Source organism: Aplidium turbinatum, chromosome 2 (assembly GCF_918807975.1).
Source record: "Aplidium turbinatum chromosome 2, kaAplTurb1.1, whole genome shotgun sequence".
NCBI lineage: Eukaryota > Metazoa > Chordata > Ascidiacea > Aplousobranchia > Polyclinidae > Aplidium > Aplidium turbinatum.
The window spans coordinates 26015369-26043342 of record NC_137473.1 but is presented as its reverse complement, the minus strand read 5'-3'; the positions used below and the strand labels follow the sequence as shown (position 1 = coordinate 26043342).

Genomic DNA, 27974 nt, shown 5'->3' with positions numbered 1-27974 from the left:
ACCATCCACAAAGATGACAATCTTCATCCACAAAGATGACAATCAACACACAATCCAATCTCTGAATATTATAAACACTTGCGGTAGGTCACTAGGTCAGCCAGTGCTGAGATCTTAACTACTAAGTAGCTGGTTTGGTAGGTACATGCATTAGACATTTGAATTTTTGCCGTTCATTTTCAAGCGAAACAGAAGTTTCTTGTTAGTTATTCGAGTTTGTTATTGTTCAAAATACATGTAAAAACTTACATACGAATCATCAACTACGGAGATTAGCATAAACTTGATGCTCTAAAAATAAAGTCATATATTTCAAAAAATAAAGTCATATTTTTCAATTTTTAGGTCATAAACAAAATGGCCCTAGTAATGACTGTCAGTCACAATGTGTTCTGAAAACTGCTGATGCGGCTACGCAGCTGTCGCAGGGTCTAGACTAGAGCATTCGGATTAAAAAATATCAGTTGACTTTAAGTGCCCAAGTTAAAATTATGACTTATGCCTCTTGAGAAGTCCCACATAGTCTGTGGTGGTGGATAGATATGTTGACGACACTTTTTGCATCATCAAAAAAAATGCATTAATAATTTTCACAAATACCTTAACAGCATTTCATCATCTATTCAATTTACCATAGAGCACTAGAGCAGGGCTACTCAACTGGTGGACCGCGGTCCGAATCCAGACCTTCTGGGTGTTGATAGTGGAACCTGAGGTTTTGGAAGATTAACCTCATTGCCACGTTTCAGGGCTTCTTAACCCATTAACCGCTGACTTTGCGTTGCTGCAACGCTAACTTTGAGCCTCTATAAACACATTTCAAAAGCAATTTTCTACAATATCTAAAAAACTGAATATTCTTGTCATTTGAACTCTAAATAAAGTGTTTAAAACCTTATTTAAAAAAATAAAACTTTTTGTATACTTAAACTCGACAGACAGACAGGCCACACCCTCGACATGAGGATTAATTCATGGCTTGTATCATCAAAATTGGTTGATGATGATGATGATTAAAATCATCGCTCTTTTACGACACTTTTCATGCATTTCGAGCGCATTTTGTTAGTCGTATTTCGATATGCATTAATTCAATAAAATAATTTCAAAAATTGGCTTAAAGTATAGTGTAGTGATGCTATAACATACCAATGTAAGCACATCTTCTAAATGTGTGAAGAGCCGGAGATATTTAAGTGCAAACTTTGCTGTACCATTTCTGCAACGTGTCAGCGTAAAACTGATACTTTATTATGCAGTGTAGTACACACGCACCGTTGTTTCGTAAAGAGATGCTGATTACAGGCGAAAACTTCTGTTTGTTTGCTAACAAAGCATTTACGAAACAATGAAGTGACAATTGACCTGATTCGCAAATGATTTCTGAGAATTATTAGCCAGTAACCAGTTGTCCAACTCTAAACGATACTCAGTTGTCTTACTGATGGCTTGACCGAAAATAGCTGGATTTTGTTTTCTGTCTCACACGATAACTGATTGTTACAAGAGGTAGGCCGAGCTACTGCTATTTTTTTGGAACGCATTACGTTACACTAAATTATGTCTCACCAGAAGTTTCTTACTGTAGAGGAGGTATTAGCCGCTTTCAAAAATATGGAATATTGTGAAGAAGATGAAATTGACATGGTCATAGCACCACCAGATCCTGCTGAAGTTAACGACAAAGAGGATATATATGGACGAAAACGATTTGACAGAAAGTGAAGCAGTACTACCAGACGCTGCAGGAGAGATTGAAATTCCATGCAACCCAGTACAAAGTGATGATGTGCCAATGACCCCAGTTCCGAAGAAAAAACGCAGCTTATCGGAAGTAAAATGGAGTAGAAAAAAGGCTTCTTTCTTATCTTCTCCTGTAAGCAAAGAAGCTGACAAGCTGGAAGATTTGGAAAGGAAATTGCTGGGAAAGTCACCAACGGAGGTATTCGAATTATTTTTCAATGAAGAAATGCTAAGTTTACTCATTGATCAAAGCGTTCTATACGCTTGACAAAATAATAGGCACGAATTTACTTGTTCGATTTCGGAAATGAAGTCATTCATGGGCTTCCTATTGATTACTGGCTACCACAAACTTCCACGAGAGGAAATGTATTGGTCCCTTGATCCTGACTGCAACACTGCTATAGTGTGTCAAGCGCTGAGCATGTGAATCATAACTGTACCATCCACAAAGATGACAATCTTCATCCACAAAGATGACAATCAACACACAATCCAATCTCTGAATATTATAAACACTTGCGGTAGGTCACTAGGTCAGCCAGTGCTGAGATCTTAACTACTAAGTAGCTGGTTTGGTAGGTACATGCATTAGACATTTGAATTTTTGCCGTTCATTTTCAAGCGAAACAGAAGTTTCTTGTTAGTTATTCGAGTTTGTTATTGTTCAAAATACATGTAAAAACTTACATACGAATCATCAACTACGGAGATTAGCATAAACTTGATGCTCTAAAAATAAAGTCATATATTTCAAAAAATAAAGTCATATTTTTCAATTTTTAGGTCATAAACAAAATGGCCCTAGTAATGACTGTCAGTCACAATGTGTTCTGAAAACTGCTGATGCGGCTACGCAGCTGTCGCAGGGTCTAGACTAGAGCATTCGGATTAAAAAATATCAGTTGACTTTAAGTGCCCAAGTTAAAATTATGACTTATGCCTCTTGAGAAGTCCCACATAGTCTGTGGTGGTGGATAGATATGTTGACGACACTTTTTGCATCATCAAAAAAAATGCATTAATAATTTTCACAAATACCTTAACAGCATTTCATCATCTATTCAATTTACCATGGAGCACTAGAGCAGGGCTACTCAACTGGTGGACCGCGGTCCGAATCCAGACCTTCTGGGTGTTGATAGTGGAACCTGAGGTTTTGGAAGATTAACCTCATTGCCACGTTTCAGGGCTTCTTAACCCATTAACCGCTGACTTTGCGTTGCTGCAACGCTAACTTTGAGCCTCTATAAACACATTTCAAAAGCAATTTTCTACAATATCTAAAAAACTGAATATTCTTGTCATTTGAACTCTAAATAAAGTGTTTAAAACCTTATTTAAAAAAATAAAACTTTTTGTATACTTAAACTCGACAGACAGACAGGCCACACCCTCGACATGAGGATTAATTCATGGCTTGTATCATCAAAATTGGTTGATGATGATGATGATTAAAATCATCGCTCTTTTACGACACTTTTCATGCATTTCGAGCGCATTTTGTTAGTCGTATTTCGATATGCATTAATTCAATAAAATAATTTCAAAAATTGGCTTAAAGTATAGTGTAGTGATGCTATAACATACCAATGTAAGCACATCTTCTAAATGTGTGAAGAGCCGGAGATATTTAAGTGCAAACTTTGCTGTACCATTTCTGCAACGTGTCAGCGTAAAACTGATACTTTATTATGCAGTGTAGTACACACGCACCGTTGTTTCGTAAAGAGATGCTGATTACAGGCGAAAACTTCTGTTTGTTTGCTAACAAAGCATTTACGAAACAATGAAGTGACAATTGACCTGATTCGCAAATGATTTCTGAGAATTATTAGCCAGTAACCAGTTGTCCAACTCTAAACGATACTCAGTTGTCTTACTGATGGCTTGACCGAAAATAGCTGGATTTTGTTTTCTGTCTCACACGATAACTGATTGTTACAAGAGGTAGGCCGAGCTACTGCTATTTTTTTGGAACGCATTACGTTACACTAAATTATGTCTCACCAGAAGTTTCTTACTGTAGAGGAGGTATTAGCCGCTTTCAAAAATATGGAATATTGTGAAGAAGATGAAATTGACATGGTCATAGCACCACCAGATCCTGCTGAAGTTAACGACAAAGAGGATATATATGGACGAAAACGATTTGACAGAAAGTGAAGCAGTACTACCAGACGCTGCAGGAGAGATTGAAATTCCATGCAACCCAGTACAAAGTGATGATGTGCCAATGACCCCAGTTCCGAAGAAAAAACGCAGCTTATCGGAAGTAAAATGGAGTAGAAAAAAGGCTTCTTTCTTATCTTCTCCTGTAAGCAAAGAAGCTGACAAGCTGGAAGATTTGGAAAGGAAATTGCTGGGAAAGTCACCAACGGAGGTATTCGAATTATTTTTCAATGAAGAAATGCTAAGTTTACTCATTGATCAAAGCGTTCTATACGCTTGACAAAATAATAGGCACGAATTCACTTGTTCGATTTCGGAAATGAAGTCATTCATGGGCTTCCTATTGATTACTGGCTACCACAAACTTCCACGAGAGGAAATGTATTGGTCCCTTGATCCTGACTGCAACACTGCTATAGTGTGTCAAGCGCTGAGCATGTGAATCATAACTGTACCATCCACAAAGATGACAATCTTCATCTTTTCTTTTCTGCTAAAGCTATACACACTACTGACTGGGTCGACTGTTAGGAAATTCGATCCCACTGTCACGGCTTTATTACCGTTCCACCTAGTAATGCAAATTTGAAATCCAAAGAATACACGGTGGTGTCCTTAACTTTTCGGGCTATTTGGAAAAATTATGGGCCCTTAAAATCATCCCGGCCTGAGTTCAAAAGTATCTCCTGGACAACCTGTCAATGCTGCTGGTTTTATGCAAATAAGGTCAAACTTAGCATTTAGTCTCTACCAATACCAAAGTTACTGTTTGGGTCATTTCATTTTATTTCAGACACAATTATAACTTTTTGGAACCATGCAATTTTTTTATTGGCTTATTTTATTTCTCTCATTATGCTGAGAAAAATGACACCAATGTTATGAAAATTGGGTCAGCGGTTTTCGAGATATCACGTCATTTATATGCTGTCACTAGGTGTCCTTGCGAACAGAAGAGCAACACGTTTATGACCATAGCTCTAGACCCACTGGTCCAATCGTAAAAATGTTTGTGTCTAACCCCATGTTTTCACTGGTGGGCTTTCCAATAACATTGTGTAAAATGAACTATTGGCAGTAGTTTTCATAATAGACTAGTTTTGACTACATTTTATTTGCGGCAGATATGACAATGATCTGAATTTTTTTTTTATGAATTGGAAGAGGAAGGTTTGATGTGTGTTGTATATATCATTTTCAACTAGCTACTCTTTAATTAAGAGCATTTTGTAACTCAGCAATTAGGCTCACACCTGATCAGTATTGTATTCCAAGGTTGGCATTATTGTTTACAGATGAATACTGCTCTGTAACAGTCACTTAGCCGAAATGGATTAATTTTGAGTAACTTAACTGCAGTGTACATTTGTAGTTAACCTTCTTTAAATATACACAGAGAAACATTAAACTTCTGAGCATAGAATATGCTGTATCGGGCCTCGAAATTTGTATTTTTTTCCAGCGGTCAAGCATGTCCTACCGGACTGGCCCTTTCAGCGGACATTTAATATTTGAACCGGGCATATTTTTTGCATGTAGATTTTGCACAAAATCACACTGACAGTATTGTGTAGTTGTGCTTGTAGAAGAAGATTTTCTACAACAAAATAACTCTGCAATGGTTGATTGCTTAATTAACCGACCCTGAAGTATACTGGAGCAAATTGCTTGCAAATAAATCAGTGCGTTAATAACAGTCGTGTAATGACGCAATAAACACAATTGAAAACAACAATCCAAATTTCCTTATTACAAAAGCAACTACGATCACTTATTCCGGGGTTTTCGCGTTATAGAATCGTTGTGCCAAGCGATTACTGCCGGCGCGGGTCGTAAATTTCCAGCTCAGGACCGTCCAGACAAATACGCATTAGTGACTCAATAGTGTTAGCCCTCAAGGATGTACGCCAATCACCCAATATTCTTTTCAGCAAAGAAAAACACCTCTCAACATGTGAGGAAGACGATGGCAGTGTTAGTAAAATCTCAATAATATGCAAAATGTTCAAGAAGGACCCGCGTTAGTTTTCAAATATAATTGGCCACACACAATCAACAGTTTTTGACATGCTCAGTCCTTTGATAAAAACTTTTAACTTCGTCCATTCGGTTGCTAACAGCGATTTCACAGCCTTTTTTGATAAGATTACATGGAAGTGATTAGCAAGGCTTTGAACTTCTGAATTTCCATAATCACTCACGAAGCTTGGGTCTTCGAGAGGCCACTTGCTGGGATCAATGATTTGCGCTTTACTTATAACTGGATCCGTCTTAAATGATGTAAAGTGTTGCGAAATGCAATGGCAAATTGAATCAATAAATTCCTCAGATTTGCTTTCCAGACGTGGTGTTAAGGTTTCAGAAAACCCTGTTAACAGAATACCACGGAAGAGCGTTGCGTCGCCATTACCTCTTTCTACTGTTGAATTGAATTTGCAAACTTCTGCTCCTTCATGTGCCTTCAAGAGTTGAAGAGACGCGATTGTCCCCTTCAGAGCATCTGATACACTGCACACCAGTACATCGTCTTTCTGGAATTTCAAGGACAGTTGCGAAAGCTCATACAACACATCCAGGTAACGATGGCTCCAATAAACAAAGTTATACGATTTCATTGTTTTCAAATATCCTCTCATTTTTGAAGAATCGCCACCTGCCACGTCTTTTCTTACTCCACCAGCTAGTTCTTCTAAATGGCCGACAATGTCATGGTAACTTTGCAACAAAGCCTTCAGTGCACTCAGCTTGTGGTCTGCCCACCTCGTACCACTTGACCGGGCTGGTTTGATAACGTTTGTTTCCAAAACGTCAGCCAATTCCTTCAATTCTCTCCACTTTTTGGGGGAATTCCGATACAGGTAATATATATTCAATAATATTTCGTCAATCTGAAAAATATTTAAAGTAACTTTTAAATAATGAAGTATATTAAGCTTTTAACCCCTTGGCGTTGAATATTGTTAAATGATCGATGCAATTGTTTTTTTTTCACATTACAAATTACTTTTCATGTCCGTAAAATAACACGATTAAAAGCGCTGTAGCCTATATTGTGCTTGTACAATTAAATTTACGCTCAGTCTTGTATTGTACTTGACTACCAGTACCCAACCACTTAATTTCATCATTTTTACATCAAATGAACGTCTGGTGATGTTGTACCGTTGTAAAATAATTGATAAATTTTTCTAATCGGACATGCTAGATATTACATAAGAATTAGAACAACCATCTTGATAGCATAACCTACAGTACCTGACTGAAATACGTTTTCTTAAATGCGTCCTTAATTGCCAGCTCCAATCGGTGGGCAGTGCAGTGAACAGACACCAGCCAAGCCACGTCTTTCGCAAAAGTTGCTAGAATCCCGTTCGTCCTGCCAAAATTTACAGCGGCGCCATCAGCAGCAGCTCCGACCAGGCGCTCCTTTCAGTCTATGCCTACCGATCGAAATTTATCTTCAAGAGCAACTAATTCCTTCCGCTCCACAACTAAGTGGTTCCATAACCCTAAATGAAAAGAACTTCAATTAGAGATTTTTTGCAATCTGTGTGCTGCAAATCGTAACTTTTGCGTTGATTCAACGTCTGATGGCATTAAATCGATGTAAAACAGCAGCACAGTTCGCGTCCCAACTAAAAAATTCTTCAATTTTACATCCATTCAACGTTGCCAGACATGAAAATGATAAATTTGTGTATTTGAGATGTCGCAGTAGAAACCACCTTTACGATAATGCTTGTGATGAGTTGATAGTACACTTTATTTCCGTAAAGGTTTAACCTATGTAACTAGTACTATACATTTTTGCTATTTAACAGTATAATGAGGCAGAAGGCCCAGAAGCTCTATGAGTATTACGTATGAACAAATTTACTTTCGACCAGCGATTAAATCAATCATTTTAGGAGCTCCGTGACTTACCCAATAAACTTAGTGGTTGCTTTCCCTTTATCCAAATACTTTATGCAAAGTATTTCTCTCTCCGAAAACGATTTGTCTGTACTTCCATCAAAAATCATTGAGAAGTATCCGTTATATTGCAACGAATCCTTGTGCAAGTTGGATGACAAGCTGTAGCCGATATATGTAATAAAATTCGAGCATTGTTTATCATTTAAATACGCCACTCCCAGGTCGACACCATGTCTCTTTTCCAAAGCGGCTAGTTGGGGAAAGATAGTAAATGAAAGTTCTTCTTTGGCAATAAAATACGCCAGTTCAAACAGACGATTCATTTTAACTTTTTGATTTTCATTTAGATCTAAAGCCTTGGCGATTGGAAATTGATGGACTGGAACAGTATCTGCATGAAATGACGAGGTTGCTGCGATATGAGGCGCTGAAGAATCATGACTTTTGACAGAACTTATTCTCATGTTGTCGGTCCCCTTCGTATAGGCGTCGCTCGTTACCAGATTTCCTGAATTTTTCATATTTTTAGCAACAACCGCTGGATAACCTTTGCAGTACTCGCACCATATTTTAGAAACAAAACCATCATTGCTTTCATACTGCAGCCATTTAAACCCCTCTTTCCACTTCTTAACTGTGGCAACGGTGCATTTCCGTTTGGCAATTTTATTTGGTGGTTCTAAACCTGGGCTTTACGCAGCTTCGTCAGTGACTTCCTCTCTAGGACTTATATTTTTCTTCGTTATACCGCAATTGAATAATGTTCGTTGCATTTCTATAAGCTGTTTGTTGCTATACTCAATTCACCTGAACCTTATTCGTAAAATACAGCAGCTTCACCAGATATTCTATTTTTATCTAATGGTGTCAGACAAATGTGTCTAACACCCTCCCTGCTGTGCAGAATTTCTGTTTCTATCAGTATCAGCGTGAATAAGGTCGCCACATTCGCCTAAGCATGTGCGGAATCCTGCTGAGACTTGCTTCTCTGTGACGTTTTTTTTTTTATCAAACGATCAATGTAACGTAATAATCCTCATTGTTAAAATTAGAATTCATATCCTGCCGAAAAGTTCTGACAACTTTATGTCAAGGCAATATTGCAAGGCGTTGAAATGATGTAAAAATGGCTACTTTTGCCATCAGCTCGTTAACCATGCCACTCTAATGTGATCTTTAAAGCAATTGCCTGTACTATTATTGTTTCAGCTCCGTATTTGTTCGCGTTAACAAACAATTGTAACAACTCAAATTTTTTTGGTGCATTAGCTCTATTTTTGTCAAGAATTTTGCGGCGGTCATTTATGACCGACCAATGAGTCGGCTTCGGCGGACATTCGAGGTCATTCCGGAGGTCATGACCGCCGGATATTTCGAGGCCTGTGTATTCTAAGCATCGATTGTTTAACTGTTTTCAATCACATTATCATTTTTAAACTCGCTCATGGGCACAACACAACCAATGCTGTCAAGCATAGGCTACATATTACACACAGGTTTAATAGGCTGAATCGAAAATGTGGGAAAATATGCATAACATGCATTTCAGCATTTTGAACAGTTCCTTCAAACATATTAACAACATGCATTGCATATTTTAATACTTTTTATCTTTGTCAAAGAATCTCTAACTAGAACGTACAGGAGAGTTTCGGTTGTTGTTCCTAAAAGTTCATAGGAGCTTGTTAATTTCTTTCGCAATGGAATTTGGGAACATATATGTACAATTGTACATCTTGTTGATGTAGTTGGTGCATTTGATGTCATGACTCATTCATGAGTATAGATGAAACGTCCATAAGACATTTGTCTTCATGACGCCAAATGAAAGAAGGAGATGGTCCACAAGGACAAGGATGCATAAAGTTAACAGTAATGTCATTATGTTCTCGATCAACATGGTCAATCATACCAACCCACCACTTTCCATCATAAACACATGCTACATATTATGTTGATATTTTGATTTTTTCAATGTCCAGTGAAGGTGCTTTTGAAAAGAACTGATGTGTTCCAGCAACTTGAACATCATCAGAAAGACGCTTGAAACTGACTGACCCACCCTATTGCACAGTCCCTGGTACCAGAGGGTATCATTTTGTTTGCTCTGAGGGAATCGGGTCAGTCAGTTTCAAGCGTCTTTCTGATGGTGTTCAAGTTGCTGGAACACATCAGTTCTTTTCAAAAGCACCTTCACTGGACATTGAAAAAATCAAAATATCAACGGGTCTGCTACTATTCGGTGAGTTTTTAACCTGTAACTCCTAACCCCAAACCCCTAACCCTAAAGCGACAATGATAATTAGGCTACGGTACCCGATAATTTTTAAAAAAAAGTTGAAAGAATCCCCCGTTAAGGGATCGGACTCACCGAAATGGGCCATTCCGCAACTGGTTTTTTTTTTCGGTCATTTATCAGTCATTGACCGTTTTTTTATCTAATTGTCCGAAAAAAATATAGTCAATTCGGTCAAAATGTCCGAAAAAATATATAGTCAATTGACTATATATGTCAATTGACTATATATGACCAAAAATGACCGAAATAAATAAAATTGACCGATTTTTTTAAATCATTTGGGACAAATGACCGAAAAGTCTCAGCGAAAAAAAAAACCAGTAATCCGCGATTTCTCCATTTATCATATAAATTTGAACATAGGTTCGACTTTGCCTTCTAAACATTTTCTCAAAGTTTAAAATCGTTTTGTGCACAGCAACCCATTACCCCAATAACCCTCTGTTCCTATAACAGGGTTGCCAGATTGGCCGAAAAGTTGCCAATTTGTCATTTTACCTTATCTTTTCGTCCAATCTGGCAATCCTGTGCAGTGGGCGAACTTATAGCAGTGTGCGGTTTAACACACCACAAAAAGCTTTGTGAAACTGACTTTTTATTTTATTCATCCGATAATGATCCGAGTTTCATGGAGAGTGTCTCAACAAGTAGTGCCTACAATATCATACAAACCCCTTGTGTTGCAAGGGAAGCCAATCGAAAGATGGTTTCTGACGAAAAAGTTGCTGCTACTGCCACTGCTACTTTGCAGGATGTGTTAGGAGAAGACTTTTCCACAGACATCATTATTGACCCACGGAAAGTGAAACTTAGCCGAGTCAAGAAGACTACTGGATTGAAACCAACCCAACATGTCGTCAATAATTTGATATCGCTCCATTTCGATGGGAGAAAGGATGAATCATATGTCTTTGATGACTACCACCACAGGAGAAAAATAAAAGAATACCGCGTTTTACTGACACAACCTGGTGACATCTACATCTCTCATATCACAACACCAAGTGGTTGTTCAGTTGACATTTCAAAATGTATGATTGACGAAAATATGAGCATGGATGGAATTCGAATGACAGGTTGTGACGAGACAGCAGTGAACACTGGGAATCGTAATGGAGTAATTGATAGCATAGAAGATAATATCCATCATCCAGTATGAAGTTCAGTGGAATATATTTTGGCCTATGCTGCCCATCAGTGAGTTACCATTGCGCCATCTATTTGGATTATTTGGAAAGACATCTGTCCAGAAACATTCATTGGTAAAATTTGTGATATTCTGTGGTCAAACCTTATAGCTTTGGAGATCGCATTGTTTGATAAAATTGAAACTCCCCATTTGCCAAAATTGGACAATTCAAACGACCTAAGCACAGACCAGATTTACCTTTTGGAAATCTGCCATGCAATCAGTTCTAGGGAATGCTCTGAAACACTCTTACACAGCGATCCTGGGAAATATAATCATTCACAGGAGAAAATCGAATGTGCCGCTATTATGTTAGTCAAACCCAACCATCACAAGCTGTAAAGACATTGACAGGATTCATTGCAACTGTTTATGGGCCTGTATGGTTTGCCACTAAGATGGTCACAGACATAGGCGCCTAACTATTTTTTTGGCCGTGGGGGCGAAAGCGTGTTTCATCAGCAGCAACGTAAATTCAGCAAAATGTCACGCAGATGGATGACGTAATTATGTCGTCACACTTGGATTGCTTTTATTGCCACACTCGGAGTTATCAGCTTATCGCTACGCTCGACCTACCGTTAATTATGAACAAAACACATACCATGCGTCTACGTTGGCTAGCGGTTGATGGACTGCGACTCTTTAAGCTAAGCACAACATAAAGTTTAGCAACAAACTAGATTTATTAGCATGAAACAAGAGACGAAAAGGTTTACTAAAAGGTATACTGTAAATAGAATGAAAATACTAACTTGATCATACGCTTGAAAATATACCTGTTGAAAGCAAAATCATTCATGTTTACATCAATTCAACAGCACGTCACCTTGAATAAATTTAAAAGTTGCTGACATTCGTAAACAGCCATTGAAAAATAGTTACGGAGAGACGTTTGATTAAGTTTTCGACTTGGCATTGCTCCCTTTTCTCTACAATATCGCAACTTATGACTGACCTGCTTTCAATTCGCTGTAAAACGCTCGTTTTCGTGTTGCAGATGAAACAAAAAATGCGCATATTCCCGCCTTTGATCGGGTTTCTATGGCAACGGTCATGTACGCGCCATGCAGCTTGCGCGAGTCCGTTGCTGCGTTGATTATGCGGCGTGTGCGCAATGCGGTTTGTACCAGCCATTGTTGTGTTGGTTAGTGGTTACCTCAAGCCCAGACTTCAAGTTCATTTTCACAGCGAGCGATTCACTGCCACGACAATTCACTGCGAAGGTTTCGACTTTCAAAAGCGACATCGAGTCTGTTTGCAAGCGCATTAAGCTAAATGCACGCTGCGTCTACGTAGCAAATTATGTTGTTTTTGAATGCATTTAACATCTGATAACATTGAATCGACGCAAAATGGTAGATGTTTGCTATGTCCCAGGAAGCAAAATCAGTCATTTTTACATTGATTCAACGTCTGCAGACGTTAAATCAATGTAAAAATAACAGATTTTTTGTCTGGAGTGGAATTGTAGCATCGCTACTCGTTCTAGTGATTATTTATCGCAAAGCTGCTGCGGTTTGCTTTTAAAAAATGTTTTCTTGCTGCCGATCGCAAGTTCATCCATTGTTTTATGTATCAATACAGCATAAAAAGTTGCTCCCACGCAGAAATATGCGTGGAGGCCTGGCCCCCACGGCTTAGGCGCCTATGGTCACAGATATCAGCGATGCTCCAGCAGTGCATTTCCTTATGATGCAACTCAGTCGTGGACTTGAGCCAGTAGAAGTACAGTCTGTCATCGACAAATCGATCAAGCAAAATTGTTATGTACTGTAGCTCACCCTGAAAACTTGTTATATCCCATGTTTCATGACAATAGACCTGGCATTTGTGAGGTAGCTGTTAGGCGAATTCTGAAAGCACGAAAGCTTTCATGTACAATAATACGAAGATTCCTTCGCCCTGCTGATCAACTTAATGTTAATGCAATGGATTATATTGATATGAATGACTGGACACAGATTGACGTTACTGAACCACCATGAGGATGAACTTTGGGATGCAATAAAGTCAGTCCCAGTAAAGTCGTCATACACACCACAAACTCAAGCCGTTGAAAGAATGATTCGTGTGGTCGCTGAGGTCACCCTCAAAAGATGCAAGGAAGCAGCGGCCTATATTTGAATCAAAGAAAGACTGTGTTGTTTAGTTTAACATCCAGGTGTAGCTTTAATGCATTAAATTTGAATTGTGTTTCGTTTTCACTGTAGCCTACCTATTGAATATAATTTACCATAAAGGAGAAAATTGTATTTTTCCATACCACCTGGGGTAAGTGGTTAGGAGCACACCATCATCATCATCACAATCCATCGTCGGTTTGTTCCCCACTAGTGGGGGTGTCCGATTGTTTCCGCGCAGCAATTGTTTTAATCCCTTTTCTCCATTTCACCCTGTCCCTTGCATCTTCCTCCTTCAGTCCGACTTTTTTAAATTCATCCTAGTTGTTTCCACGTTCTTCTTGGACGACCGCGTTTCCTCTTCCCATCCACCTTTAGATCTAGTGCCTTTCTAAGAAAACTTCCTTCCTCCCTCCTTATCACATGTCCTGCAATTTTTGCAGTTTCTCTTGCACTTTCATCGTCCAGAGCAGTCAACCGTGAGATCAAGCAGCTATGGGCGACTCACAACTCTGACATTTATCTTGCTTCTCCTTTCAAGATCACGGAACTGCGTAATGCAATAAAATTCATCAAGACTGGTAAATCTCAGGGTCCGGATAAGATACCTCCTGAGTTTCTCAAGCATTGCCCTACCAATCTATTAGAATGGCTAGCTAAGTTCTATACAGCTTGCTTTCAGCAATTGAAACTCCCTAAAATATGGCGTAAAGCTTCAGTGATGGCTATTCTCAAACCAAAAAAGCCTGCCGATGACACCAAGAGCTATAGACCAATATCTCTCCTTTGTGTCCCATTTAAACTCCTAGAACGACTGCTTCTTTTACGTCTTGAACCTATCATTGAACCTCAACTACCGAAGGAACAAGCTGGTTTCCGTCATGGACGATCTACAGTTGATCAAGTTGTGAAACTCACGGACAACATTGAAGATGCATTCGAACATCAAGAGAAAGCTGGCCTGGTACTGGTTGACCTAACTGCGGCCTATGACAAGGTATGGCATCGTGGACTGACTCTCAAGCTTCTTCGTTTTATCCCTAGCCGCCACACAGTTCGATTCATTCTGGAGATGATCTCTAATAGACGCTTCACAGTTCACACCAGTGATGGACAGAGTAGTCGACCTCGCTCTTTGAAAAACGGTGTGCCTCAAGGATCAACCTTGGCACCACTGCTATTCAATATTTACATCAGCCACCTCCCCTGCACCAAGTCAAAGCAATATGGTTATGCCGACGATTTAGCCCTACTAACCACTAATAGAATCTGGTCCAATGTAGAGCACTCACTGGAGTCAGATATGAAAACAATTTCGGAATACTTGAATCAGGGGTCCCACTCGGCATAAAATCATAAAAAATCATAAAATTTTGCCTGATTTGGTAAAAATCATAAAATAGCATAAAATTTAGACACAATCATAAAAAATCATAAAATTTAGTTGTGATGGAGAACTGAGCATGTAAAAATCAAAAAATTGATATAGTGTAATGTGTAACAGTTCCAACCATGATAACAGAATAATTATTCGTGCAACGATTGTGACGCCGTCTGTTGAATGCACTGATTTAGGATAACATGTGGTTGCGTAATCAAGTCCAGCGTTGCCTGTGGAGCTGGAATTAGAAAAGGATCGTAGCTAGATACTTTCATTGCATGTTTTAAACGTCATTAGACATAGGCTAGACAAGTAGACGCTGACAAGATTTCAAGACATTGCAGTTATTGTGGGAGAATGGTGAAAGGATAATTTGACAGCAATGTTTTGGGAAAAAGCGTAGGGTTAGGCAAGGAAACTATTGAGGCCATTTGCAAGCAATGTGTTACTCAGGCCCCGAAATTCATGGCGGACATGTCCTTAAATCTTGAATGGGACTTCTGACATTATTTCCTGCAGTTTTTGCCGCAGCAAAAAAACTTCAAGTCAAACATTGCATCCACCCAGAGATACAAAAGGATTTCAGAAGCATTAAAAGATCCTTTGATTGAATATATTTCATTTGTATCATTTGCTTCTGGTGACTTTGAACGGTTTTTAGTCCTATTCCAATGTGAAGAGCCACTGATTCACATTCTTTACTCAGCAATCTGCTACCTGATCACGGCTTTGTTTAGTAAATTTATCAACAACAAAAAAAACATTATCCACAGAGTCAGAAAATCTTTTGCTTGATGTCCCAAAGAACTTCAGAAGCCGTTGAACTTGATTGATGCTGGAACACGAGCAAAAATTTTAGTCAGTGATATTGCAGTCTTTACTGAAGCTGACAAGAAATTTAAATCTGACTGTCTGAACTTTTTTGTGGTTGCTACAAGTTACCTTTTACATCATTTGTCATTCCATTCATCTGTTCTTAAGCAGGCACAATTTTTGGCATGCAATCTCGATCTTTTCAGGAGGAAAATTTTAAAATTGCCAATACTGCGATCAGCCACTTCGGCTTTTTTAAATTTTTTCTCTTGATCTTTTCAGGGTACGAAATGAGGGTACGAAGTGTTTAGAGTACGAATTAGGTTGCACCCAATTTTTGTACCCAGAAAAATGAAATAATGTTGGAGCTACAACTTCTATCGTCAATGTAACTTGTGGACAGTCTCCAATTGCCTTAAAAAGTTTCCTGCAAATGCTTTTGCAATTGATGTACATCTGTTTTAAGAGAAGAGCTTTATGATAAGGCAAGACTGCAGTGGTTATGGTACAATCTAAGGATATTCTAGATGAGTTTTACAAAAAGACTGATCTTGAAAGTAACAAATAGCTACACCAATTCCCAATCTTCTTACTGGACTCAAGCACTAATCAAATATGGTTTAACAGTAACACCCCTACCAAAAGTGTCTTCCTACAAGAGAATTGATTATTATTGGACAAAAATTGGAGGCCTGTTAGATGATGCTGGGATAAAAAAATATCCGCAACTATTTTGTCTTGCAAAATATGTTCTAACATTAAGTCATGGTAATGCCAGTCCTGAAAGAAGTTTCTCCATTAATAAACATTTGATTGATTCACATAGAAGTTCTCTTAAAGAAATCACAATTGTTGCACTGAGAATGGTGAAAGGTGAACTAAATCGGTATGATGATGAGGTAAACTTTCCCATTAACAGAACACTAGTTTCAGAACTAAAAGGGTGCTCATACAAAGTATATGGCTGACCTTGAGCAGGAAAGAGGTCTTGAAGAAAAATTGAGAAAAGAGAAAGAAAGTGCTCAGGCTACTGTTGAAGCCAACAATATGGCAGAAAAACAAAAGGAAATCGAAAAAATTGAAGATGAAATTAAAAAAACCTGAAGCAAGCATTAAAGCTGCTGATGAAATTATTGGAGATGGGCATGCAAAGCTTCAGGAGGCATTGTCAAACAAAGCGTTGGATCGAAAAGTTTTTCAAGCAGCTGAAGCAAGAATTGACATCGCCGTAATCGTAAAAGAAAATGTGAGAAAGTGCTTGCTAATGCTATAGGCTCCAAACTGAAATTAAAAAGAAAAGATCGTAAAAGGGAATTCTTTACCAATTAACTTTGTCTCAACAAGTTAAGTTGACTTTGAAATTGAACGAACGCCATTTTCAGTCTTATTTCTTTTATTTCTATTTTGTTCGTGTTTCAACTGCCTTGCTGTGAGTGTGAAGTAGCCTAAATTATGCTGACTTGCAATCGGTATCTCTCTCTCTTAGTTTTTGTTTGCATTTTCTTGATCTAGTATGGCTTAGGTTTTTTGTACTTCAGAATCAGAAATTTTATCATCATCATCCTATCAGAAATTTTATCATCATTATCCTATCATTTTTCAATTCAGTGTTGTGAAGAGGCTGCTCTATACTATGAATGGCCGCTATAGTTTTTCATAGGGTCACTTTGGCCACTAGTCAAGTAAGGATCATTGGTTATGATACCTATGAAGGTTTATTTTAAGTTTAGAGTTAAGCCTGAACTTGTTTAAAGTAAGGTCATGACTCGGTTCCAGATCTGAAATAGGGCTAGATCAGCTTTGGGTTGCATTAACCATATATAGTGGCCACTCGTATTTTAGAAAAGCCCCTATTAGTGTTAAAATATAGGTCTGTAGCTATTTGAAACTAGGTATTCTACTGTTCTTGCATTTAATTAAGTGACATAATAGCCAACTAGCCATGTTCTACACTATGGTATTGCAGCTTCCTGAACAGTTGTTTCGTTTATTGTAAAGCACTATTGCATCACATATTTCACTTTCTTCACACATTACATATTCATTTTCTTTATTTTTTAGGGTGGTTGTAGTAACAGTATAATAATAACTGATTTACGGCACTCAGCAAAGCAGGGTGATCTAGACATTCAGTTTGACCATTGGAGTACCGGTAATGTTACTAAAAAGTTGGTTTACATGAGCCATGCTAGAAAGATCAAGCCACAGCAAATACTGATTAACAGGTCTGTTCCAAAGGAATTATGATAAGTTAGATTTCTGCAGAACCTAGAAGTAGCCTACTGGTTATTCCCAATGTCTTCGCAAGTCTGTTGTTGCGTTGATTTGATTTTTAAAGTGCAGCTTGCTCTGAACTGAGCTAAACAATTTAACCATATTGAAATAATGTAAAGAATAACAAGCTTACAGTATATTATTATATGTTTTGTACTTCCACTCAAAAGCTGTAGCCTATGTTGGGTTTGACGTGATGACTTGCATTGATTGTTTTTCCGTAATCGCTTTTTATCCTTAAATTGTAAAAAGAAATACTTTAAAAAATTGAATATAACAAAACATCGAGCTCTGATGTAAAATCATAAAAAAAGCATAAAATTTTGATGAAAAATCATAAAAAAATCATAAAATAACCAAAAAAATCATAAAATTTTTGACTTTTTTGGCATAAAATCATAAAAAAAATAGGAAACTTTTGAGTGGGACCCCTGTTGAATACGTGGAGACTGCAACTCAGTGCTACAAAGACTACCGTCAGTACTTTTCATCTCAATAATCACCAAGTCGACAGGAAATTGAAGGTCGAAGTCAATGGTTGTCAGTTACCGTTCAAGAGTCAACCAACTTATCTCGAGGTGAAACTGGATAGGCAACTGACGTACAAGCAGCACATCCAAGGCCTGCGTGCAAAAGTAACTGCACGCAATGGACTTTTGAGGTGCTTGGCCGGCACAACATGGGGAGCTGAACCATCTACCCTCTGCATAGGTGGCCTGGCGCTTGCCTACAGTTCCGCGGAATATGCAGCTCCGGCATGGTGTCGCAGCAAGCACACCAAAAAATTAGACGCCTGCCTGAACGAGACAATGCGCATTATTACTGGATGCTTAAAACCAACACCACAGCAATACCTTCCAGTGCTGTCAGGTATCCTACCCGCTAATGTACGCAGAGAAGCGATGGTGTCTTCGTTGGTAAATAAAGCCTGTGCTGATCCGAACCACATACTACACGATTGCGTATCTACTCTCAATGTCCCAATCATACAACGCCTACCATCACGGCGCCCTTTTGTAAGGCATGCTGCAAAACTCCAGCTCGCTGATTTCAGCACGTCAGATGCCTGGTCCGAGGAATTGAGCACTGTGCCAAAAATAAAGTCTCGCCTTGTTCTATTCGATGTCTCTCCTGCCTCTTCACTCCCACTTGGTTCTGAGCTTCAGAGAAGGGAGTGGGTGACACTGAACCGAATAAGAACGGGAGTTGGCCGCTTCAATGCTTGCTTGACACGCTGGGGCATAAGGGACTCTGCTGCTTGTCAGTGCGGTGCGACGGAGCAAACAGCTAACCACATCATCTTTGGGTGTCCCATCTATTCCCCTCCCAATGGAATAACAGGCCTCCGTACACTAGATGACTTGACGAAAAGTTGGCTCCAAGTCCTTCCATTCGGCTGACCACAAACTTTCTGCTTCATACGAATGACGATCACATGTCCATACCATCTTACTCCATTTGCCCTTGCCAGTTGGTCTATGGTCTCTCTCATCTCTAGCATATCCAACAATTCTTCAGTCCTTTTTTCCCTTCTCATTTTCACCCCACACATTGCTCTCACCATTGACCTTTCCGTTCTTCTCAGGATTGCCAGTTCACTCTCTCTCAATACCCATGTCTCGCTACCATATAGCATTGCAGGCCGCACACAGCTCCGATATACTTTTCCTTTCATCCTTAGTGAAAATTTTCTGCCATGCAACATTTCCCCACATTCCCTGAACTTTGCCCAGCCCAATCTTGCCCTTGTTGTCATCGCTGCTTCACATCCACCACTTCCATTTATCCGATCACCTAGATAACAGAAGTCTGTCACTGTTTCGATGCCATGGCAGAACTCATCATCATGGCCTTCCACTTCATTCCTTCCTTTACTGCATTTCCCACAAACAAAACACTTCGCCAATCTTGTTGCTGCTTTCTTGACATTAGCACATCTTGCATGTACCCACTTTTCACATTCCTTGCATTGCATTGAATTTCTCATCACTCTCTTGCCACATATTCCACAGGGATCTACTTTGTTTTCAACAACTGTTCCTTCTGCTCCACTCACCATCACTTTTGTTTTTTCAAGATTCACCTTCATATCCTTGGTTTCAAATGCTTTCCATTTCTCAAACTTTCTCTCCAGTCCCTCCATACTATTACTTGTCAAGACCAGGTCGTCTGCATACAAAATTTCACTCAATAAGCCCTCCCTCACTCCTTCAGTTACAACGTCAACCACAATAGCAAATATCAGAGGTGACAAAACTGATCCTTGGTGTACACCAACCTTCACAAAAAACTCGTTTGAATAATTTGATCCAACTCTCACCTTTGTTCTTGCATCCTCATACATAGACATCACAGCTCTCACTAATACCTCCGGTATACCTCTTTTCCTCATTGCCCACTCCATCGCTTTCCTTGGTACTCTGTCAAATGCCTTTCTAAGTCGACGAAACACATATATAGTTTTCTCTGCTTCTCTCGGTATTCCTCCTGCATTCTTCTCAAAATAAACAGAGCATGCACTGTACCTTTTCCTGGCATAAATCCAAACTGCATATCATTTAATTTCACCAATGTTCTCAACCTCTTTTCTAGTATTTGCTCCACAATTTTCATTCCATGTTCTAGTAGTTTTACACCTCTATATGCACTGCAACTTCTCACATCCCCCTTTTTCTTGCACAGTGGAACAACAGTACTATGCTTCCACTCCTCCGGCATTCCCTCTCCATCTAATCCCCTTTGGCTAAGTTGTAGCATTACTTCAATTCCCAACTCTCCACTTGCTTTAATCATCTCTACGCTCACTTCTGATGGACCGGCTGCTTTATGCAGTTTCATTGCCCCATTGCCTCCACCACTTCATCACGAGTAACCTTTCCCACTGGACCCTCCTCCAGATCAACCTCTGTCATATGATCCCATACATTCTCCTTATTCATAACATTTTCCATATGTTCCTTCCACACTTCTCCTCTGCTTTCCGGGCTGAAATGCAACTTCCCATCTCCACTCCTTATACATCTTTCCCATCCTTTTTCATTTGCTTTATGAGTCTAAATACTTTGTTTTGGCTTTCCCCCATTTTATTAAGTTCCGCCTCAGCACCATTCTTCATAGCTCTTGCAACAACCCTCTTTGCCTTCTTTTTCATACTCTTATACTTCTTTTTATTCTCTTCTGACCCATTTTTGCGCCACTGCTTGTATGCATCTCTTTTCTGTGAAATCGCATGCTTCACCTCTTCATCCCACTACCATGTGTCTCCACGATCCCTCCTCACTTTTTCCCACATACTTCATCACATGCTGCTAGGACACCTTTCTGAAATGAAGCTCACAAGTCCTGCGCACTCATGTTTACCAGCTCTTTTGCTCTTTTCACAAACTTAATTCTCGTTTCTTTTTCTTCCAGTTTCCACACATTTCTCACAAAAACTCGTTCTTTCTACACAATTTTCTTCACTTCATATTTAAGTCTCCTACTACTAGTCTATGCTGCAACTCCAACGGAATTACTTTCACATTCTTCAAGTACTTTCTCTGTTCCTGCCCAACCACAATAAAATCAATTTCCGACTCATGTCCTCCTGAGCTGTAAGTCACCTTCCTTTTCTCTTTCTTTTTAAACCATGTGTTGGCAATACAAAGTTTCCTTTCATCACAAAATTCAAGTAGCATTCTTACTTCCATGTTTCTCTCCCCAAAACCGTCCATACCCTCCATGAATGCCCTCGAACCCATTTGCTTGTTTTCCAACATGTCCATTAAAATCTCCTAATCCAAACACCAACTCTTTTGAACTCCGTAAATCCCATTCCTCTGCCAAAACATCATAAAAACTTTCCTTTTCTAAGTAATCCCTACCACTTTAAGGTGCATATGCACAGATTAGCCTCACTACCTCCTCTTACCATTGTCATCACTCTATCACTCCTTCTTCTAACTTCTATTACTTTCTCACATAATTCCTCTTTTACCAAGAAACCAACATCACCGATTCCTGTGTTATTTCCTGACCACCATAACTTATATCTCCTCCCATTGGCACCTAAAAACCGCGCTGACTGTCTCCTCCATCTTACTTCCTCTAGGCAACATATATCCACCCTTCTTTTTGTTAGTTCTTCACATATTTCAGTTCCTTTACCACACAAACTTCCCACATTCCAGCATCCGATTCTAACACCATAATCTTTTTTCAATGTTTTTTTGTTTTCTCGGAACCCAGAGGTTCTTCGCATTCCTTGCCCATCTAAGGGCTGCTGGGGACTAGGGGCAATTTTTAGCTTTTGCTGCATTTAAATAATATTTTGGAGCATAGATTTTCCAGCCGGATGCCCTTCCTGACGCTAACCACAGTTATTGGCGGTGGGCCTAGCCTTTGCTTAGAAAGTATTTCCTGCAAGGCAGCAGGATTCCCTCCATCTCATCACCTTGAAATTTTAACACTTTATTTAGTATGACAAGCCTTAGCACCTAAATACCGATTTATGCAACAATCCGACTATTTTGTGTGAAAATCGACCCACCCTACTGTGCAACCCTTTGGAAATCTCTTGGAGTTAAGATACGTTCTTTGACAGTCCACTTCATCAGCTTTCATGAATGTAAATCTGATGCCCTTGATGTTTTCCTTGCAATATTCGTATGCATCTGAAGCATTTAAAATTTGCTTGCCCCTTGGTCGACTTAAGTTTTTATTGGCCAACTTTTGCTTGACTGTTCCCCCAATACCATCGCAAGGTGACTTTCCATGGCTTATCGCAAAAAAATGACCAGCTTGCTTGGAAACCTAAATCGTTGAAATGATAAGTGAGGTTAAGAAAATATTTGTAAATTTTATATTGAGCGGCACAGCCATCCAAAAAATATTCAATAATCGTATATTCTATTTTTGCTAAAAACTTGAAATACTTGAATTTTTTGCTGCTGTAAAAGTCGAAGTTGATGTAGTAACTATCTAAAAATGGCATATAACCCACATGTAACCTTCCTCTTTCTGGTGATGAATTGTTTTTTTAAAAAAAAACCTCAGCATTGTCATTTTGGTCGCAGATTAAAGGTACCGTATTTTACGGACCATAAGGCGCACTTTAAATTCTTTTTTTTCCTCATAAATTGATCGTGCGCCTTATGGTCCGATGCGCCTTATGTATGGATCAAGTGCGGTAGTGCTTTATTGCCTACACTCAAAACCAGTACCGATATACTATTATATATGGTCCGGTGCGCCTTATAGTCCGGTGCGCCTTATGTATGAACAAAAAACTAATCAAAGCAATTTTTTGACAGTGCGCCTTATAGTCCGGTGCGCCTTATGGTCCGTAAAATACGGACTAGTCTATCGTGAAAACTACTACTAGTAGCTCATTTTACACAATGTTATTGGAAAGCCCACCAGTGAAAACATGGGGTTAGACACAAACATTTTTACGATTGGACCAGTGGGTCTAGAGCTATGGTCATAAACGTGTTGCTCTTCTGTTCGCAAAGACACCTAGTGACAGCATATAAATGACGTGATATCTCGAAAACCGCTGACCCAATTTTCATAAAATTGGTGTCATTTTTCTCAGCATAATGAGAGGAATAAAATAAGCCAATAAAAAAATTGCATGGTTCCAATGCCCATTCGAATTATAATGAAATGACCTTTATTGCAACATTAAAGTATCGACAAAAATATCGGTATCGGCCTAAAGAAGAGGTATCGGTGAAACTATTGGCAATTGGTACATCTCTAATCACCACATTTTTCACATAAACTGCATATTTCAGAAACAGGACAAATCATTTTCAGTATTACATACTTATTGTTTTTAGACCAAGTCAATCATACCCCCTTGAAAGCCAGACATATCCACTATCCAGGAGGCGCTACTACTCTGCACTGCAGTTTATACATGTGTTTACCATAATTGGGAATACATACAGTATTAGTTTAGTATATTTCCTCGTTTGGTCATGTTCTTTCTTGGACAGATTTTGGACCAAATTAAACCGGACATATATCCAGAAGTTGGAATAGTCAAGCAGAAACTTTCATATTTTGGTCACATAATCATCGTCGTCATCGTCTGAGCTTCTGGGGCCGAGGGTCTATCCTTTTACCACCCCAGATTCACGATGTTCCCGGACTACACTGGAAGGCTGCTAGAGAGCAGCCAGTCTTTAGTTTCATCATCCATGACGCGCAGACCTTCCACTCCGTTAGGTGGCTTGAAGATGGTACAGTCATTGATGATGTGGTCTGCGGTCTGTTCCTCGGCACCACATTCACAGGAGGAGGAAGAAGCCATTCCCCATTGGTGCATGGTTGAGCGGAAAAGGCCGACGCCCGTACGGAGACGGTTGAGGCGCACCCACGCCTGTCTCTGTAGTGTCAGGCCGATGTGGCGTGTGTCGGGGATGAATGAATGGAGTCATATGATGATGAGTAGGCTAAATCACTAGAAAATACATCATGTTTGGTATAGTGAGCAGAGGAAGAGGAAAGGGCCGCCCCAAAACTAAATATCTCTATACAGTGATAAATAACAGTGAGATGGGCATGGAAGGGCTGAAAGAGCTTGTGAGGAATAGAGAATTGTAAAGACAGAAGATTTGCAGAGTGCCGGGAGTCGAAATCGACTCATCGGATAATGATTGTTCTTCGTTATGTCATATGGAAATCACTGTTTCTTTTTAGTGTACGGGTATTTTCTTACTTTGATGTAATAGAATATTTGAAATTTTCTATTCCAAGATATATATTTTATTTGTGTGAACGCTCTTCCTACTGTAGAAGTTGTCAAGGTAGTTGGTTTGAATCTTTATCCTCGGAATGAGAAAGAGTCTAAAAGGTTATTCCTGGCAATTTTGCATGTTAGTAGACCAAGAGGCTTTGAATCACTGACGCAGGCCCGGTCGCAACTTTACAAAAGGTAACATTTAAAATCCCCCTAACCAGAGCTGCGCTGAATAGTAGAGCGTGATATGTCGTTCACAAATAGATTTAATATATAGCAGTTCAGATATGGTGATCAACTTGGCAACAAACGGCATCTCGTTTCATTGAATTTTTTCGCGAACAACATGGCATGCTCTACCAGGTCTCTCAACTCCTTTATGTTTTTAACGACTAAGCATGGCCTACCAGAGTTTCTTCCAGCAGCCAAATTCTCTCGCCTGTCAGCCAAAAGAAAAATTCGCATTAGTTTAGAGGCCTGCTTCACCGTTCAGCGCCGCTGTGATTTGGCAAGTTTTAGCACAGAGGAATTTTATGGTACTTTTTAATGTGGTACAGAGAGCAAACCTAAAAATATGTTGCTCATGGGCACTCACACTTTTGATGCCGAAAGTCGAACCAGCGTTTCTTGTTTGTCCGTACACAAAGTCGGGCGCTTAATGAACTAAGCTAACCGGGCGGACTACACATGGCAATACAGAAACATTTGCTTTTATTTTAAAGACGTTACCCATTTCTCTATTGAAATATCAAGTCCAATGACTTTTGTAACTTCTGCCCGTACTTTTTACACAAAGTTAAGAAATATTCTTGTTTTCAGCAATGTGAAGAGTTTCAAGAAAAACAAGGGGGCATTTATGAAGAAGCTAAAACTCGGTCTCAGGAAACTGAAACAAACAATGCAGAAAAGGAAAACGATGAAAAATCGGCAACAAAACGTTCAGCTGAAGATGAAGCAGAGCAGGTAACCACCATATTTTTTATTTATTTTAAATTGGGTATAATTATATTATCATTAAAAGAGCATCATAAAATGCCTTTATGAACACCATAGTACAAAAATAGTGATAAGGACGAATGATGTGTTGATAGGCATTATGTTCTTCATGGCGAATACCTTGTAGGATTTATGTTTGTCCTACAACTAGTGTAGAAAGTGGCTGGTTCATGTCGCCCCGTGTAGTCTTTATAAAAGGTTTAGTAGTGGTAGTAGTTGAGCAAAATGATTTAATAAATACATTTTTTCCTGAATTTTATAGGAAGTGGAAGAGGCCAAAAAGGCTAAGACTGAAGATGTTAAAATAGAAAGTAACGAGAAAGAAGAAACAACACCACAAGAAGCTAATCCAGCGGAGTAACTTGTTTTGAAGAGTTGTCGCCTCACTATTCATTTATGTTTGTTACACAGAGACCATGCGTTCTTACGTTTCATTGTTAATCTAGGGCGTTTATTATTTTTTGCTGTCTGTTTTGACGAAAACAATTGAACTTTGTACGAAACTCGCAGTGATTGTGCAGCGCGTATGCAGCTGTTTCTACATCAGGCAACACTTTTTACACAATTTGATCAAGGAGCCTTATGTGATTTGCCCTACGTAAAAAAAAAAAATTTTAGAGCTTTTGAAGCTTTTAACTGTAAACGTAGTTGTTGCATGTTATAATCGTTTTATCATTTTCGTTCATGGTTGTAACTCCACACAAAGTGCTTCGTATTTTAGTTTGATTTTTATCTTTTCATTTGAAAGCGTTGCATTTTAATACCCAATTTTGCTTGTGTCCGTTAGACATTCCGTTAGTGACCCTAAACACTGCCATTATGCAATCTTGGTCCACTAGCAACTGTATTTTTATTCGTATTTAATCAGAAGCATCCTATTTGTAACCAATAAAGGGCTACGATTCCAAATACTAGATTTTTTTTTTGATAAATTGGTAAAAGTAATTTCTGTGAATTATTGAAAAAGTTTTTGAATGCTTGAAAAATACAAAAAAGTCCGCTCATCAGAACATTTTTCTGCTAAAACCGAAGATTTAACCCAAAAGCAGTTTAATGTAGCATAAGTATTTTTATCTCATTTGATTGCAAGTCGAAGTTACCATCAAATTTACACTTCAATGTAAATTCTGCAGTAAATACAGTAAATAAGTGTAATATTTCAGACTCTTTGTGAGCTTTCAATATTTCTTGCCTACAACTAACAAACCAGGTAAGAGAAAAATCTATCTTTCGTCGATTGCTGCTAACCCGTTTATTCAATTAGGTGCAATTTGCTTTGTGCGCTTAGTGCCACCGGATTTGATTTCTAGTGCTCTGTTTATAAAAAAATGGCCATGATCTGAAAATCGTTTCGAAAAAATCGGGAATAAAATTTGTCTTAATTTAGTGATCATAGGCCTACTGGTTTGCAGGGACGTGCAGTCAGGGGAGGCAGGTGAGGCAGTGCCTCACCTGCCAACATCTGGCAAAGCAAAAGTTATATCAAAGAAATGGTTATCACAGAATAAATATTTTTTGTTAAAAAGTAGTAAATATTGCACGTTTTTAGGTGCTTTAGTTTGTGTGAATTGCTGTAGTCGTGCCCCCTTTCCCCCAAATTTTACGTTTCTACACCCAAACTGTGCTTTAATTTGTTTCTGTTTCTGTGGCGATATTCCTATCGGGCGTTCATGTGGTCAAAATTGTTGAAATACGCAAGGAGAGGCAACGCCAGCTTTGCCTCACTTCAGATCAGAAAACTTCCATACACTGCACTATGCGTGCCTTTTTTTTTGCAAAGTCGCCAGAAATCATCATGAACGATTTAGCTACGATTTGAGGCACGCCTCAAATGTGACGTCACAGCTATGAAACCTTTTTCGTCAAGCTGGAGTGCCCGCGAGCCTACGTGGTATGTAACTTCTTGCAGCGTAAAGGATTGTTTCTTATAAAATGTAAATAAAATGGAGGAAGATTTAGTATCAAATCTGAGAGATTTTTAAAAACTAAACTTTCAATCCAAAGTTGAAGTCATAAATAAAGGAAGACTTGTTCCAAATTTATAAGGTTTGCATCAGACGACTGAACAAAAAAGAGTTCAAAGAGATTGGTACTCAAAAAAGAAGTGGCTGTGTGGCTATGCTTTAAAAATTGCCTTTTCTGCTTTCCCGTCTCTTATTTTCAATATCTAGTGATAATGTTTGGAGTAAAGAAGGGTCTCTACAACAAAGTCACAGATGTTTTAGTCCAAAAGGATAGGCGCATGGATTTTATTTTTAATAAATGTGAAAGCATGCTGCTAATTTTTTTGATTAGTAAGTTATGACACCGTTTTTGTTGTTAAAAAATTTTATTGTAAAAGT

The 27974-nt window shown here is 38.9% G+C and overlaps 2 protein-coding genes across 2 annotated transcripts in view; one reads left to right on the top strand and one right to left on the bottom strand.

The window, feature by feature from the left end:
* The window catches only part of LOC145765445 (uncharacterized), a 60575-nt gene extending 32860 nt beyond the window's left edge, over positions 1-27715 (top strand). The window contains exons 3-4 of the mRNA XM_082577266.1: positions 25456-25599; positions 25895-27715. Of these exons, the coding sequence (XP_082433392.1) occupies positions 25456-25599; positions 25895-25993 (243 nt within the window). The 3' untranslated portion in view covers positions 25994-27715. The remainder of the gene's footprint in view (positions 1-25455; positions 25600-25894) is intronic.
* On the bottom strand, positions 5730-8351 carry LOC145765669 (zinc finger protein 862-like). The gene is made up of 4 exons (XM_082577487.1): positions 7860-8351; positions 7171-7341; positions 6066-6803; positions 5730-5924 (listed from the first exon to the last, which is right to left on the bottom strand). The coding sequence occupies exons 1-4, from the start codon at positions 8349-8351 to the stop codon at positions 5730-5732; spliced, it is 1596 nt and encodes a 531-aa protein (XP_082433613.1).
* Positions 27716-27974: the final 259 nt, after the last annotated feature.